The sequence below is a fragment of the Lissotriton vulgaris genome, chromosome 7 (assembly GCF_964263255.1).
Source record: "Lissotriton vulgaris chromosome 7, aLisVul1.2, whole genome shotgun sequence".
NCBI lineage: Eukaryota > Metazoa > Chordata > Amphibia > Caudata > Salamandridae > Lissotriton > Lissotriton vulgaris.
In genome coordinates, this window is record NC_141695.1 from 87,295,262 (window position 1) to 87,314,020 (window position 18,759).

Here is an 18,759-nt window from a genome sequence, read left to right on the forward strand (position 1 = left end):
AGAAAACATGCCCCACACGCGGGCATGGTCGCAAACTAACACATCGCAAGCTGACCCAACTCTATCAGCGAAACTGGACCAAGTGTTGGCGGCCATTGAACTGTCCAGGCTGTCCATAGAGGAACGACTAGGCACCTTGGCAACCGACATCAGCCTGATCCGCGACGATCACCGGAAACTCACAGACAAGGTAAAGGATGGGGAGAAGACACTGACCGACCTACAACCAGTGGTAAAGATGCAGCAAACCACGCTACAGGAGGTCCTATGCAGCATGACGGCCATAGAAGAGCGCGCAGACAATTTGGAAGGATGGTCGAGGCGCTGTAACATCCGCGTGCTAGGTCTGCCGGAGGGAATTGAAGATTCGCAACCTCAAGATATGGATCAAATCTTATACCCCAGCCACGGACCGAACTCCATTCTTTTCCATAGAACGCGCCCATAGAGTTCCGGCTCGGAGGTCAATGCCAGGATTGCCCCCGAGACCGTTGCTCCCAAAGTTTCTACACTTCCGTGACCGGGACGCGGTGCTTCGAGCGGCTCGAGCGGCAGGTCCCCTACCAGTGGAGAACAAACAAATAATGATTTTCCCGGACTACGCACGCGCAGTTCAGCAACAGAGATCCTCCTTCCTTGATGTAAAGAGGCGACTCCGCACGAACAATGTCCAGTACTCCTTGCTGTATCCAGCTCGCCTCAAGGTCCTACACAAGGGCTCCGCCATTTTCTTTGCCACCGCCGAGGACGCACAGGACTGGGCGGACCAGCACTGCCCATTACAGTCCAGAGCAGAGACCCAGCGCAACCCCAGCCCCAAGCCACCACGATCCGGAAGATGCGGTCCAAAACGGCCCCACAATGGCACCACTAGAAGAACTGGGTCTTCTCCCCAAGAGTCTCCTGACTTGACACAAATAGTACGGGAACGCCGGGAGGCCCTGCCGGCGGTGATTGATCTACAGGCGTTGCCCCTCACGCAAAACACCGATCGACCCCCACACATATTCACATCGGAGGGGGAAAACAACAGCGATGACACATTGGGGGTCATTAGGATCGCGGACGAACTTGAGTCTGTCCGCCACCCCAGAGTAGGAGGGAACGTCTGCATGGGCTGCGGCATTCCCTCTGTGCAGATTAGGATGTGACCGCCAGGGTGGCGGTCACATCCTCTATCTTTAACATTGCGGCAGGTGCAGCTTCAAGCTGCACCCGCCGCAATGTTAAAAATGCATGTACAGCATTTGCGTGCACAAAGCGGCAGGCACCGCGCGGTGCCTGCTGCTTTGTGCATGCAAATGCAGGGGGGAACAATAGGTACCATGATGTAATCAATAAGAAGCTGGATCTTTCTTGTTGATTAAGCAAGTTACTTTATTTAATTAAGATGATAAGTAATAAGATATAATGTTAACCCCATCAGGAGCAGCTGCCCTGCTGCTCAGCTCTCACCCAACTGACATTCATAACACACTAACATTCCATACATCCAACATTCCACATCTCATGCATACAAGCTGAGCAGCAGGAAGATACAAGATACAACATATCTCCCTTCATTGGGAAATTTAAAAGAACCAGATAAAACATTGACAACATGTCAAGTACAATTGGTCAGTAGATTCCATAAATTTAAACACAGCACAAATAAGATGAAATGTGCAAAACAATCAACAAACGATAAGTACCCACAAACCTCACCTCACAACCAATGACACAATCAATAAACTGACGCAAGAAGACACATCCTGTCTCTTTCTATACTGACACACACCCACGACAGTCTGAACAAGCATCACAAGCATCACATTACTTCTCGAAATAAACAACAAACCAACATCCTACACCCATATGCCACAAGTCATACTAGTTGGCCAAACCAGTACAACAAGAAAGACACACAGAAACAAACCATAACACCAATATAAGCAACAGGAAGAACAAGAACACCCATAACTCATTCATAACAGACATCCCAATCGCAACCCTGACGTGCGAGACAACAAACATCCCCATCGCAACCCTGACGTGCGAGGTAACAAACATCCCAACCGCATCCCTGACGTGCGAGACAACAAACATCCCCATCGCAACCCTGACGTGCGAGGCAACAGACATCCACATCGCAACCCTGACGCGCGAGGAAACAGACATTCCAAACGCAACCCTGACGTGCGAGACAACAAACAATCCCATCGCAACCCTGACGTGCGAGGCAACAGACATCCAATCGCAACCCTGACGTGCGAGACAACAAACATCCCCATCGCAACCCTGACGTGCGAGACGACAGACATTCCCCATCGCAACCCTGACGTGCGATGGACACTCCCAGCACAAACACACCACTCACGCACAACACACACAGTGGGACAGCTCTTGGAGAAAACATCACAAACCACCAAACAACAACAATGAAGAGAGTTGTCCCCAACGCTGGCTCTTAGACCCGGCACACCCTAAAGTGGTCAAGTTCTTGTAAGTTTCTAATGTAAGCTCTACCACCACGACTTCATACTTGATAGTCTTCCTTGACCATGCTCTAAACATGGTCTCACAGATCCGCCACAAAAGCACAGTTCCGTTACAGCGATCAAAAAAAAATGTTGCACAATTCCCTTTGTGTACGCCGACTCACTTCAATTCTTGAGGCCTTTGAGCAATTCCTTTAACAGCCAGGCTCTGAATTTCGCCAAACTTCGCATAAATAAGTTAAAACCATATGTAAAAACGAACTGAAACAGTACCTGGTTCAAGCAAACAAGCTCCTGGTAATAACCATGGCAATACCTTTCTGTCACAATGAATGGCAAGAAATGCTACATTCAAAAATGGAAGCACGTATTACAACGTCGAGGCGGGTGGTTCACGGCACGCAGATGCGCCAAAACATTTTCCCAGAAGAAAAGACGTCATAGAAGATGACACCGATGCTTGCTGCGACGTTAAACCAGTCTCGAGGAGATTTCAAAACAAAAACGGTAACTGATATTTCCCAAAGTTCATGAAAACGGTCATAAAAATAAAGTGTACTTTTCCACCTCAAGTTCACAATAATCTGTCACAGAAGAGGCCCGATTTCTGCCTCCGATCCCAACCAGACCAGGCGGCTGTCGTTCTGTAAGGCTCAGTTTTACCACAGAACTCAGCTTCTGTTGTTTATGTACCAGCCACACCGAGGCTCGAAATTCAGCCCCCGAACCACAATCCAATTACAGATCATCTGTAAATAAACCCTAGGAAACACTGGAAAGTCTTTCGCCCCTAGGGTTATCTGATAATGGCTCGATCTTTGCTCCTGAACATCCGTGTACAGACTTCTCACTGAGGCCCGATTTTTGCCCCGTGTACAAATAAACGGCAGAGCGGCAGTCATTAATCCTTCTCAGACCAAATGCTCACACTTCTCTCTGAGGCCCAATTTTCGCCCCCGATTACAAATAAACAACAGAGCTGCCATTATTGTCACTCTCCACCGAGGCTCGATTTATTTGCCCCCGATCCACATACAAATGACACAGCAGCTGTCAAAGTGTAAATGCTTTACACCGAGGCTCGATTTACTGCTCCCAAACACAACTAACAACACAGTGATGGATCTGGCAAACCTGGGTTTCAGGGCGACCAATGTACGGGTCACTGATAGGGTTAGTTTGCCAGACTGGGTTACACACACCTGAATTAAGATTAATTTACCTCGAGATATCCTGGTTTCGATTTTCTTTACTTTTCATGGACCTTTTCTCTTCAAGCTTGAATTTCTCTGCCTGTTTCTTATCAGTACTCCATAGCTTTTCGTTTTCTTTTATGTTGCACGCGTAGATTCTCCAAAGATGTCGCCAAATGATGTAATCAATAAGAAGCTGGATCTTCCTTGTTGATTAAGCAAGTTACTTTATTTAATTAAGATGATAAGTAATAAAATATAATGTTAACCCCATCAGGAGCAGCTGTCCTGCTGCTCAGCCCTCACCCAACTGACATTCATAACACACTAACATTCCATACATCCAACATTCCACATCTCATGCATACAAGCTGAGCAGCAGGAAGATACAAGATACAACATACCCCCCATGTGCACCCCCCACCACCCCTTCACCCAGGGGGCCCGCTACGGGCCCCCGAAGTGAGGGTCCGTATGCTTTTCCACGGCAAAAAATCCGCTGTGGAAAAGCATAGAAGTGCAGACATCCTAATATGCCTGGCGGTGTCTGATAGACACCGCCAGACATGTTAGTGCTTTTCTGCCGCGGTCGGAAGGCGACTGCGGCGGAAAAGCTGCGGACGGAATACCAGACCCACCAGCCATCCTAATTTGGCGATGGGTCTGTGGAGGCTCCGCAGAGGTTTTCCCGCTTCCTCCAGGCCGGCGGTGGCTTCCGCCGGCCCGGAGGATGCGGGAAAACCGCAATCATAATAAGCCCCATTGTCTGGCAGCGGCTCCACTACTCCCCCCCTGGTCACCCCACAAACAGGTGATATTATCCTGGATGGACAATTGGGTGCCTCTTCAATGTGAATGATCCTCATAGACATTGCCACGAGCGCCTGGCTCACACTGAACTCCCTTACCATTGCATTTGCACTCTCACAATGATGTATTGGCTCAAGCGCGACATCCACTGATCCTCCAACGGCCCGATCCGCGCGCAGTCTTGCGCGCACACACACACTGCCACCCCCACAGATTCTTGTTACACCATCTCCCCTAGTAGGGAATTTGTTTGGATATATCGTCACCGGCGATGTGTCCTATGTATTGGGACTGTTTGTTCTAACCCTAGTTTACTACTGTTCCACCCCCTTCATAGCATGGCATGAGTCAGGGTACACAACACGAATTAGACAGCATTTTGACGGGTTCCCCCAACATGAGGGCTATCGGATTGGGGATCTTACTCACTGTAGGCCCTCCCTGCATACCGTGATAAGGAGGTTAGATAATAGCAACACAACAATCGGACATTAAAGTCCTTACACTCAATGTCAGGGGCCTACACACACCGAAAAAGTGCTACACCGTATACTCGTACATAAAACGCCAAAATACCAGAATCGCATTCCTACAGGAAACCCACCTCAACGGCACTGAAATAGGCAAACTACAGGCTAAATGCGCGGCACAGTCTGCGCCACAACTTATTCAGCATATGCGCGCGGCTCCCTGATCTGGGTTAGGCCGGGGACTCCCTTCCAGGAACACAGAAGGGTGGTGGACAAAGAAGGCAGGTACGCTTTACTAGAGGGACTCCTCGATGGCCAGCTCTTAGGTATCATCTACTCCCCCAACCAGGAACAGGACAAGTTTTGGGACCATCTCACTGGGATTCTGGCTCAGTTCACCGCTATTCCCTGGCTCTTGGGTGGGGATTATAATTGCACACTTGACATCGCCCTAGACCGCTCACATACCCCACCCCTGCGCTCCCCGGCTCCCAAGCAAACGGAGAAGTTCTGAGCTTGGACTACACACTGGGCTCTCACAGATGCTTGGCGACTCCATCACCCTCACACCCGAATATACTCATTTCACTCCATCCCCCATAATTTACGAGTGCGCCTGGACAGATTCCTCTGCTCTGCGCCTATCCTCCCCAAGATCTTATCCACGGATTACATGGGCAGGATCGTCTCGGACCATGATGCCCATATACTGCGACTCAACTGGCGTCCCACACACCACCCCCGGCCCCCACCTGGCGACTGCCCCGGGAATGCCTAACTGACCAGATCTTCAAGCATGATCACACACAAAGTATACAAGACTTCTTCAACCTCAATGCAGGCACAGCTTCATCGATACTGGTGGAATGGGATGCATTCAAAGTGGTGGCCCGAGGGGAATGTATTAAATAAATAACGGGGGTTCCACAGACACTCGAGCAGGCACTCATTAAAGCGGAACAGCACCTCGCCACAACCACTAAACGGGACGACCTCTCCGAGGAACAAGCTGCACTCACGGCCCACGCTAAAACGGCCTACCAAGCGGCCTGTGCTGACCTTCGTAAATATAATTTAAGGGCCCACCCCACCCCACCCGGATGCATAAAGAAAGAGATAAAACGGGCACGATGCTCGCCTGGTTGGCGCAGCAGGACACTGACATTAAACCGATTACTGAAATCATCAACCCTAGTACGATCCTAGGATGAGATCCTTTTAGCGTTCCAACACTATTACGAGACGGTGTATAGCACCCCGATCCCGCCCTCACAGTCCTTAATAGATCATTTCCTCGATCCTCTATCGCTGCCCACTATCACAAAAGCGGACAAGCTCGCACTGGACTCGGCGATAGTGTCCGCGGATGCCACCCAAGCGCTGCGTGCCCTCTCTCGAAACAAGGCCCCTAGTCTAGAAGGACTCCCATTGGAGTATTACACAGCATTTTCTCCCCTACTGGTCCCACAGTTAACACTAATGTTTGCGACAGCCCTTGAACAAGGGATGTTACCCAAATCCCTTCGGGAATCTGTAATTGTGACCTTTCTGAAACTGCATCGGGACCCACAACTCATGGCAACGTATCGCCCCATCACACTCTTATCCACCGACTGTAAAATCCTAGGGAAAATATTAGCCGATAGATATCTACAGGTCATACGCGACCTTGTTCACCCGGATCAATGCGGGTTCGTCCCCGGCAGAAACACATCCCAGAACATCCGCCGCATCTTCCATGTGCAGGATCAGGTGAAAAACACGTACCCACGTTCAGCCTGTCTCATTCTTGACCTCGAGAAGGCTTTCGACACCCTCACCTGGCAATACCTATTTCCGGTCTTAAACCGACTTGACTTCGGCCCCGCTCTTCTAGCGTACACGCGACTATTATATACAGGCCTTACCACACGGGTCCGGATAGGTAGACACATTTCCACGGCCTTCGAGGTCCGGAAGGGCACGAAGCAAGGCTGCCCCCTTTCACCCCTCCTCTTCGCCCTCGCGGTCGAACCACTGGCCATAAGATTACGTCAGGAGGGCCTACAATGGGGCAAGCCACTCGCGGACATCACTCATAGCGTCTCCATGTACGCTGACGACCTTTTAATATATGTCCGGGACATCACAGATGACCTAACTCCCATATGGACGATGCTCGCGGAATTCAAGGACGCCTCAGGACTCAAAGTAAGTTGGGAAAAATCCACAGTATATCCATTCCATCCAGACCTACCCCCTCACGACATATGGATGGGGACTCAGAGAGTGTCCTGGAGCATGGAGGCCCCCCGGTACCCCGGGAACCCTCTCTACCATTCCCCTGCCGACATTTTTTAAGGCAACCACCGCAGAGCACTAGCTAGCATTCGGTCGGCGGTCGGATTTTGGAACAGACTCCCGCTAGCCCCAATTGTCCGAGTGGCTAAAATGATAATGCTCCCTCGGCTCTTATATCATTTTACGAACCTGCCGGTCATCCCACCCAAAACCTTCTTCCGCGACCTCAACTCCTTTCTGGGCACGCTTATTTGGGGGTCGGGCAGACGTATAATAGCGCTGAAGACACTAAAATTGCCTACCACTCAGGGAGGTCTAGGAGCACCATCCTTTGAGTCTTACTTTCTAGCAGCACAACTTCAATGGCTATCTTACTGGACTGCGGGTCGGCACACGAATGAGACACACACCCCGACGGGTAGAATTCCCACTCCAGAACTCACCGTCTCCTCCTACCCGGCACCAAACCGCGTCGTACATATCCTCTACAGGTAACGGTGGCGCGCCAGTGTATGCTATGGGTTCACCGCATGTCGCCCGGAACTCTCCCATACTCCCCATTACTCCCGCTGGTCGGCTGGCCTAGGCTGGAAACATACTACACGGCCGACATGCTAACGGCATGGACCGCATGTGGGATCACTGACATGGAATCCCTCTTCGAAGACAGGCAGATTAATCAATTCCAACGTCTTGTGGACGAATATGGTCCCCCCCCGGGTCAGTTCCTACGTTATCACCAACTCCTCGAAGGCTTCCGTCCCCATCACAACCTCCAGGCCGGAGAGCCAAACACACATCCGGTCATACATACGGTTTTACACATGGGGGTTGGACGCTATTTGACCACCTGGCCATACAAGGCACTACGTGAACTTGCAAACACACCCCTACGACCTTGCCTGCCACATGGGAGGATGAAATTGGATGTCCACTGCATGCTAAAGCCCTCGAATTTCCAAAAAAGTTGTCTAGGAATGCCCGATTTAAAAATATACAATTTTATATACTCCATAGGGCGTATCTGACACTGGCACGCTTACAAAAATTCTACCCCGACACCCAATTCCTCTGTCCCAGATGCCACTCCCCAGAGGCTGACTTTCACCACATGTTCTGGAGCTGCTTCGCTCTTCGTTCCTTGTGGCAAACTGTCTATGACACTCTGAGAGACCTCACGGGACTCACAACCCTGGACACGTGGGAAGCTAGCGCGCTGGGCATATTCAGGGTACAGAAACATCCTTAAGCACACAAGCGTTTCATCTCACTAGCGTTATTGCTAACAAAACGGAGTATAGCTATGCACTGGCGATCCCCCACGGGCCCCTCTCCAGCGGCATGGGTGGGAGCGGTATGCAAGTGGGCGGCGGCGGAGGAGGACGCGCTACGCGAAGAAGAGGTCAAGGGAACCCGAAAACACCCTATTTCCATGGAGTGGGCTGTGCTATTACACCGCTTTAAACAAGCAACATGCGAGGAGGCACCAGAAGCTGGCCCGTCTAACCCCACCACCCCCCACCTACCAACGCAGGCACAACCGCAGATCTTGAACCCCCACCCCCTGATGGCACAGGTATGCTGCTGACAGGTGTACCTCACAACAGGTCATACTAAACTATTGACCCCTGCCAATGGCCCAACGTAGCCCCTTCTCTTCTCACATGACATTCAGCGAATCGTATGTCACCCAGACCCAGATTATACCTCCTATGCCCGCACTCTGCACTTACAAGTCCCTCTCCCTGGTTTACACCCCAGTTTTAAATAATACTGTTGCATAAAGCCTACAGATCCGCTCCACATGTCACTGCTGTCATTATGGACTCTTGTGAATACAGTGCATTGTTTATATGTCTGACTACATGATCTGTAATGTTTAATAACGAAATGCCAATAAAAACAAGTAAAAAAATATATATATATATAGAAACAAGTATTCACAAAAATAAAAAATGTACTGCCACCTTAATAGGGCTGTGATGTTGCAATAACCATTTTACATTTAAAAAATATTCAGAGATGTGGTGTTTTATTGGTGATAAATTTAAATAGCAAGCCTTGCAGTTGCTCCGTGGACTTTTTTTTTTAGTATTCTTTTAGTATAATTGTCTGTCATAGAGACAATAAGAAATCACAACATAACTGAGCACTCACGTTGCAGGCAGCTTTCATGTTACAGCACTTAACTCGAGCTTAAAAACTTACAAAAAACAGATAGAAAATAAAGGACTATTTTTAGTTGGCAGTTAACAATTTGCACAGGTTTAGTGCAATCATTCAAAGTGAAAGATGTTAATACGCCAAATGTGCCGTCCCGTTGCCCCTGCTGTATGCTGTGGCAGGAAGAAGTAAAATATGAAAGTTAAACTGACCAATGGATGTATTCTGCTGACCAAAAGCCCCTCTCTGTATGTATTGTATGTATACTATCTATTTATTTTTTAGAAAAACAATAGTCTGGCAAGGCAGCTAAAGCTTTCTCAAAGGCCAGCTGTAAATAGAAAAAAATACATTACACCTCTTAATCCGGGTTCCATGCCAACCACAGCACCAAGATTGCCCTGATCGCTGCCACCAACGACATCAGAACCTTGACTGGGGGGAAACAGCAGCCCTGATCCTCCTCGCCCTCTCTGCAGCATTCAACACCGCCATCAAGAGACTCCACCACTTCGGGATGAAGGGAGACGCCCTCAAATGGATTGTATCCTTCCTCATAGGATAAAAACAAGAGAAACCGCTTACAGCCTTTGACTTCGGAACCCGAGAACACCATCTGCGGCGTCCTGCAAAGCTCATCCCTCAGCCACACAGTAGGAAGCTGGCTCTTTATGTGTTATATACAAAATCTTATATACCGTGTAAAGAGACCAGGGGTTCCCTTGTGAGTGGGCAGGGGGCATGCAATAGCACTCCCAATGTGTTCTGTTAGGGGGTAGTGTGGTCGAACAGCCTTAGGCTTAACACAGAGGAGTGCAAGACATCTGAAAATACAAACAATGGTAAATAAATGAGACATACAACCCAAAAAGGAGATCCACAACAATTTATAAAAATAGCAAGCATCTTTATATATGTTTAGGCATCAGAAGAAAATCGTTCAGGTAAGTACATTTTTAAATAGGACTATTTTTCAGTTCAAAAAGCCGAGAGTGCAATTTTCAAGTTCTGTAATGTTAACCTATGGGAAGAAACTTTTCTGTGGTTTATGGGTTCTTGTCAGTGACTTATGGGGCCCTTCTCCAGGAGTTAAAGACAGTGGTGGGCAAGGCCTAAGGCAGCAGGTTCCTATGTTGGGGACATAGGGACCCCTTTGGTCTTCTCCTCTGGAAGGGGCGTCTGCGTGCTGATGGTCTTTGGGGTGTTGGGTTTCTCTGACCGGCAACACTCGTGGTTGAGGAAGCCTGCCAACAGAGGCTGCAGGCAACGTCGAGGAGGACACAAGGACTCACTTCACAGAGGATTCGGTACCTTGAGGGCTTGGGGCCCACGCTGAAACTATTGGTCCACTTCGACAATGCCTGGGTGGCTCAGGTGCTTAGGGGTGTGTGTTTTGGTAGGGCCAGAGTCTAACTGGGCTTTCCTTTGCTGTCTGCAAGAAGCAGGAGATAGTTCTGCTGTCCCTCAGGAGATCCTAATTCGTAGGCAAAGGCTGGTAGGTCTCCCGGGCTTTGGAGGCTCAGGAGTTGCGGGACAACTCGACTTCTTGTGCAACAGGCAAAGTCAGCAGGCAGGCCGGTAGGGTTGGTGCCAAGTCAGTTGCTGGGTCTTCTGTTCTTGCTGTGTGACTCTTCTCGTTCACTTTCTTTCTTCAGGTTTTCAGGATCTGCTCTTCTGGTTCCTGGGGCTCTCCTAAATACTCAATTTAGGGGCATTAGGGCAGTGTCGGGTAGTAACCAATGGGCTACTGACCCTTGGGGTCACTATGCCACCTATATGACAATTTCCTGTTGGAATTGGGCATAACCCTTTTCCAGAAATCTTAAGTATGCCATCACAAAGATGGATACTTCAAAAAATTGTGACAAGCTCAGTTTAGCCCTCCTTAGTGGTGGTACTAGCCATGGGGTGGCATGCCTACCTGACGAGATAATTTTACCGCCAGTCAGGGGGCAAAGGGGCTCAGGACAAGGAGGTTGGCTTCCTCTCCTGACAGGGGGAGGCATATTTGCATTTCAAAGGCAGCGAGTCTTTGAAGCTTGCCGGCCAAGTAAGGCTAATTAGCGCATCATCCTGTGGGAGGGGGTTTTACACCCTCTTCCCAGACTGGCGTTTGTTCTGTGTCTCCTGAGGGCAGAGGCTCTCACCCTAGAAGATCAGAACAGTGTTTCGGGTGACAGGCTGGCAGAAACTAATCAGGGAGCACACCAGAGGCTGGTAGGTTTTCAGGGGGCACCTCTAAGGTGCCCCCTGGGTGTATGTATTGGTAAATCCATCACTAGAATCAGTGTGGGTTAATCAGTAGGAGATGGTTGATACTAAACATCCCTATTTTCAGTGAAGACATCATATAGCTGGGGAACTAGTTTTCACTAGTGTTCAGCACATGTTTTACAATGGTTTCCCTGGTCACTTGCACTGGCAGTAATAAAACTGACCAACACAGGGCAGGTATGCCCTCACATGTAATATTCAGCACCCAGCCTTAGGGATATTAGGCCTTCTATAGGGGTGACTGACAAATATTGCATGCAGTGTTAGGGTACATGGCACACAGGGATGGTGACATGTTGTGTTTTCACTTTTGTCTGCACCAAGACACGCAGTCTGCAATGGCAGCCTTGTATGTGCTTGGTGAGGGGTCTCTTAGGGTGGCACAATTTGTGCCGCTGCCCATAGGGACTCTCTTCAGTACCTCAAGCAAAGGGTATGTGAGAGGGACTGCGGGGCGCTTCCGATGGTGCCTGTGGTAACCCCCAAAGTGTGGTTTGGACTCTTTACCAATATGAGGAGGAAGATGCTTATGGACTAACCCAGCTAATGGGTGACTGTTCCCTTCCGCAGAGTCCAGAAAGATACTCGGAAGAACATCATCACTCGGGATGTGGAACGGAGTTCGTCAACCAGTTAGGAAACAGAAGGTAGAGCCCGGATTCGCCGAAAAAGCAGGAGGACACACCGGATTGGGCTTCAGCCAGGAGGATTCCGGAAGAGGATTGACAAATCATCAAGGACGCCGCAAGGAGCAACCCCGACACCACAATAACCGAAGTGAGAGACCTCCCGAAGACAGACCACGCCAAAGGAGCGGAAGAGCTTGAAGAGGACGGACCCGATCACTATTCAACCTATACGGCCTCCTAGCTTCTGCTTCCGACTATCCCTCCGACACTGTACTAAAGGTTTTGCCAATTGGGAAAACAAGTGTACAGTTTTAGAGAAAGAAGATTGGTATTGGGGACCTGGTTAGCAGGTACCCAGTACAAATCAGTCAAAGCTGCGTCAAACGCCAGGCAAACATTGTGGGGGGGTATTTGAACAAGAACCCAGCTCCCTACACCCACTCTGTTCAACACTTACATGACGCCCGTGGCGAACATCATCAGAACACATGGCCTCAGCATCATATTCTACACTAACGACTCCCAGAGCATCCTCTCACTCTCTGAAGATCCCTTCACTACTAGGACCAACTTCTACAACTGCATGACGAGAGTCGCCGATTGGATAATGACCAACTCCCAAAAGCTCAACACGGACAAGTCAGAAGAGCTGATTTTTGGGAACAACACATCCCCGCGGAATGACACCTGGTGACCCTACGAACTTCGACCTACACCCACAGACCATGTCCACAACCTTTGTATCATTCTGCATAGCAAACTCACCATGAAATGGCAGAAAATTGCAGTCTCTTCTGCCTCCTCCTACACCCTCTGAAAAATCTTCAGATGGCTTAAGCACTAGTCACCAGCCGGCTAGACGAAGGCAATGCGCACTTTGCTGAAATCACCACCCAACTCCTGAAAAGACTCCAGAAGATTCAGAACTCCGCCGGAAGACTCATCTTCTACCTCCCCAAACAGACCCACATCACCACCCACCTCAGGAACCTTCACTGGCTTGCCATCCAGAATCAATGCCAAATCAAGATGCTGACACATGCCTACAAGGCCCTCCACGACCAAGGCCAAGCATACATTAGACTTCGCCTGAACTTACATCAACAGCCAGACACATGCACCCAGCTTCCCTCGCCTTTGCACACATTCCCTGCATCTGCCGAAGCTACAATAGAGGACACTGCTTCTCCTACCTCGCCACCAGGGGAACATCCTTTACAACGCAACTTTTACCACGCAGTGCCTTTACGACGCAACTTTTACAACGCAAACCATTACAACGCATTGCGCTGGGGGGCGCTCTAGAACAGGGAATAGGTTTAATGTACTATTCAACACCTTCCCTACTATCCACGGGGACTGGAGTTGGAATAGTAAATTAAACTATTCACTATCCAGTGCCCCAAAGCACTATGTGTTGTAAAGGCATACTTTGTAGAAACCGCGTTGTAAAGGCATGCGTGGTAAAAGCATGCGTTGTAACATCATACATCCTCGCCATCAAGCCAATGACCTTTCCCTTTACCTCTAAACATCACCCTCCCTCCCGGAGTTCAGCAAGGGATTCAATACCTGCCGTTTTGACTGTTCCCAGCAAGAACCTAGCGTCTGGATACCTCTAGGGTGATTAGCTGCGTTTTACAAATCTGAGTTGATTGATTGATTGTTGTATGCACGTATATGTGTCAACCGCGATTTTTTGTGTACTTTTCAAAGAAGGTGGTCACATATCTTGGAGAAGTAAATTAAAAAAATGAATAAAGTGTGCATAAAAGAGCGTCTACCGGCGCTCCAACAAATCCATAAATAAAAAGAAATAAAACAGGTTCAAAAAAGCACAACAGCAAGAGGTGGGGAGCAGCAAAGGAGTTGGTGGGGAAAGAAAGTCAATGTTGTCAAGTAGCGAAAGAATTGGGTATGGGCAGTGGAGAAGCATGGGTGGGGTTTAATTTGTTTTTTCTTAACGTGAGAAAGGCACTGGAATGGCTATTGGTGGAGAGAGTAAGCAACACAAAGAGCAAAGGGGGATTTGAGGTAGGAAACAGAATGCAAGGAAGAGAGCAAGAAAACCCATGTGTCCCCTGTTGAGTGCTAATAAAGAAGTAAGCAGTGGAAAGATACATGTCGGCCAATCAGAATACAGTGAAGAGGAAATGCTCTGGAGTCGGGACATATAAAAAATGCTGAAGATCTCCCTAGCCATCAACTAAAAAGCAGAGGAATGATACGGACAAGAAAGCCAACCAATCAAACAGACAACCTAATAAAAATATAATTTTTACAAAGCCATTCAAGCAAGACCAAGGAACTGACTCCAAGCACGGTATATGTGTATATTTTTTTTGTATAAGTGACCATCAGTCTTCCACAACAGATAAAGGGTCTATAAGGGAGACCTCAAAAAAATGCAGGTTGATAAAATATATGGGTGCCTTGCCAACTGTCAAGGACTACTCTTCAGAACAATTTGTATTCTAACTCCTTATAAGTGTTACCCATTTTATGTTATCATTACACATCTCTTTGTGTGTTGCAATAGGTGATAGTGTGCCTTCCAACAAAAGAGCACAGATGGCCGACACTAAGCATGGGCGGAAAATCCGTTCCGCTCGCGGGTTTTGCGGATTTTTGGTAAATTCGCAATCCGCGAGATTCGCGAATTTCCCGCAAAATCCGCGAGCGGAACGGATTGGGTTAAAAGTTCAAGCTGACTTTTTGTAACTATTTTAGAATGGCACCGGCAAGCTGCCAGAGCCTCTAAAATAGTTACAAAAAGTCAGCTTCAACAGGAAGCACTAATAAATAAAGTAAAGCAGGTGCTAGAGTTAAATCTCAAATTCAGTTACACAATCATTAATCACCCCAAACTTGGGGTGATTAATGACTGTGTAACTTAATTTGACCTTTGACTCAAGCACCTGCTATACTTTATCTATTAGTGCTTCCTGTTGAAGCTGACTTATGGCTGAGGGCAGAAGGGCACAAAGTGGGACAGAGGGCATGAGTTAGGCAGAGGGCAGAAGGCCACAGAAACCAGTGGGGCAGAGGGCAAAAGGGCACAAACAAGAGTGGGGCAGAGGGCAGAAAGGCACAAAAACAAGTGGTACAGAGGGCAGAAGGGCATGTGATGAACCAGGCAAAAAAAAAACTGCGAACACACAAAGCGCCCCGCAAATACGCAAAAGTTCCCCGCGAACACCCGCAAACACGCAAAAATAAAAAATCCGCGAATTTTGCGGATTGCGAATTCGCAAATCCGCGGATCCGCAAAATTTGCCCATGCTTAGCCGCCACAAATGCTCATAGCTAATACACATATCAGGGCTTCATGCAGAGCATCAAAATACCTGAACTACCATCTGCTTCTGAACAAACACAACAAATGGAATAGTTCTTACTTGACCAACCGAAACGCTCATTAAAGGGTAGGAAACCACATTGAATGCATGTCCTTCTCTCTAGGAGTCTCTCTTGTACCTGAGCACAAGAAGCACTATATAAGCAACTCTATTGCAGAACTTGGGAGCAGATAGAGGACATGAATAGGTTGAACTGAACTGGACACAGGCCAAGTGTCTGATCTGCCCCATACCCACTCTCTTCAAGAGTATATAAGGTTAATAAATACTCGTTTCAAGAGAAGCATTTTACAATACCCACCAAAACTTAGCTATGTTCTAACTGTATGTCCCAGACCCCAGGCAACAGCCTTCTCGGAAAGGAGTTTGCTGCTCCTCTAGTGCAACAGGATACTAGCAACACAGTTTGAAATGCAAGAGGAAACAACTCCTGAGGGCATCCTAGTTGTCAGAGGTCCCAGCATTTCATTGTATTTATGACTCAAGTCTCGCGTAAGCAGACAGTGATATTTGAGAGAGCCGTGTAGTTCCATAACATCAATTTATACTGAAAAGTTGAAAAACAGGACAGGACAATGTCATATTAATTCGAATACCAGTATGTGTGTCAGCTGTAAACTACTCAATTTCTTTAACAGCTGCCAACTTGCCTTGGGACACTTTCATGCCCAACCATGTAGTAGGGCCTGGAACTCAGGAGGAAGCACAAAAACACCAGGCAACATATCAGATATCCGCAGAGATCAGACCATGACAGACGGCAAGCGAGAGAGAGGGAATGGCGGGGTGAAGGAGAGATTGCCAGAGCGAAGGCGACAGAGAGAGAAAGATTTTATGGCACATTTTACACAGAGACAATAGTAGATCTAGCAGTCCAGCATGCATAGCAGTGTGAGTAGAGGTGTCCACATTAAATCTCAAAAAAGCCTTCAAGTTACCAGTGTTTGGGCTGTGCAGGATTCCTGTTTCCTCTGTCCTGTGGCGATTCTCCTTGTGCACAATCCTCATCAGGATGTCAGGGCTGCCAGCTGGATAAAAAGCTACAAAAATGAAGAGAGTTTTAGAGAAGTGTCTCAGGGGAGTCACAGTGGCAAGAGGCAGGGTGCCCTCCTAGTCGCAGAGATTTTTTCAAACTCCTACTTACATGAAGTGGGATCATTAATGTCAACTCTTCTTTTTGGATCATGGGGGTCCCGTACCTGCGCCCGGTCCCGTTTATCAATTCGCAGCAAAGTCTCGGGGTTGGCAATGTTGTAGCCTTAAGAGGAAAAGGTGGTATTACAATCAGAGCTGTGTAGCTCTCAATCTGGCAGAGCTTCAGTTTAAAGCAATCAGGCATATAAACAGAGAATTTATAAGCTGCAAAGATGTATGCCCCTTCAGCCTACCCATTCAATCAATCAATCAAAAACCTTTATTTGGATTTATAGATGAATCCATGAAAGCAGATCAAAAGAAAAACTATTACTGATAACTTTACAAAGCCACATGCGTACGTTCAAATAAAACCATTTGACAGCACATAAGGTAATAAAAGTTATAAAAATACAGATTCTGATAAAAGCATTTAGATGAGTAAAAGTCAAAACCATTTTTGTGCAAATGTGCAAGGTGTAAACAAACAAAATAGATGTTTCAATCGAGACCGAAAGTCCTCTTGTACCAGTTACACCACTACTCCGCTACTAACGTAGTTGATTTGGCTAGATAAGAATACCCTCCCGATAAGATTGGAGGTATTTGTTGATACAAGATGACCAGTTTCTTAAGGGGATTGGATTCATAGTGGTCATAAAAGGCCTTTTTTTAAATAGGAGGTCTTGAGTACGAGCTTTGAGATGTTCTACCAAGCGCTAGGATCTTCGAACAATTTATTGTGAGTAGTTGGCCTGGTATATGCTGTTCACTAATTAAAGTGGGCACCTTGCACTAGTTCAAACGACCCTGATTGATGATTAGGTCAAAAACAACCTTTAAAGAAAGCTTTCCTAGTGGTAGCTGAGGAGAGCAGCCTTCAGGCTAAGTCGCAAAGTAAAGTAAAGCAGCCTGTTTTATCAGATTAGAACCTCCTGAATAACCAAATAAAAGGAGAACCACACAAGAGATATATAAAATATATGTATTTATTACTAAACACTCACTGCTAACCTATATACGAGATTAGAGCAAAAGGCACACAATTAATAATCAAAAGAACGACAGTAAATAGCACAATACACAGCGGGCTCCAGGGGGAGACCGAACCATATACAAAGAAAGTGGTATAACAACCACGACTTGACTAGAAACAGTGCCTAGCGCACGTCGAATCGCTGGGACCCCAGGGAACGACCTAAATTAGTGACACCGGGGACCCACGGAGGATGGGTGCAGTGTGAGAACACAGACGCGAGCTCCGTACAACTCTATGGGAAAGTCGCGGTTGGAAAATTATAGTTTAAGGAAACTTTGGAGAGGACTTCAAACAAACCCTTTGGAACATAGGTCCTAAGGCCAGCACCCTTGTGAGTAAAGAAGTACCCGTGTTACCTATCCAAGGTGCATAGGTGTCAAGTGATGTCGGAAACCTTCGTCGTTTTCAATGGCGTGACACAAAGAAGTGCTGCTGCCAGGAAGATGAAAAGTGGCCGATGGAATCCAAGCCTGGATCCGAGGTGAGAAGTCCCTGAAAGCAGACTGGACAGAGTCTGGGTCACTCTAGGGTGACCATGGGCTCGGTAGACGAATGTTCAATGATGTCGGGTGCTTCAGGTGAGATGAGGGGATGCTTGACTCTGCAGCCACAGGGACCAGGAGACATTGACGACAACCAAAGTCTGGAGGTGAGCTGTCCAACGAAGGATGTCGAATGCTGAGGGGTCAGTGTCCAGATTGAACACTAACAAGCCTTTGCAAATGCAACCCACGTGGGTAGAGGAAACCAGTCATAGTGTGGACCAGCTAGGTCCAGGAGACTCTCCAAGCTATGGGGAGTCAGGACAAGTCTGAAGCAACCAGGAAAGCCCAATAGAAATCAAAGTTACCTTCACAGGGACCCATAGGCCAACGTACCAGGGATAGCGAAGGGACCTCAAGCTGAATCACAAAATACCAGCCCACGGAAC

The 18,759-nt window shown here is 47.9% G+C and overlaps 1 protein-coding gene across 1 annotated transcript in view; it reads right to left on the reverse strand.

Moving 5' to 3' along the window:
- The window catches only part of LOC147700856 (uncharacterized), a 102,917-nt gene that overhangs the window by 46,776 nt on the left and 37,382 nt on the right, over window positions 1-18,759 (reverse strand). Inside the window, exons 3-4 of the mRNA XM_086929757.1 lie at window positions 16,800-16,913; window positions 16,594-16,695 (exon numbers count right to left, since the gene is read on the reverse strand). Coding sequence (XP_086785883.1) covers window positions 16,594-16,695; window positions 16,800-16,913 — 216 coding nt within the window. The remainder of the gene's footprint in view (window positions 1-16,593; window positions 16,696-16,799; window positions 16,914-18,759) is intronic.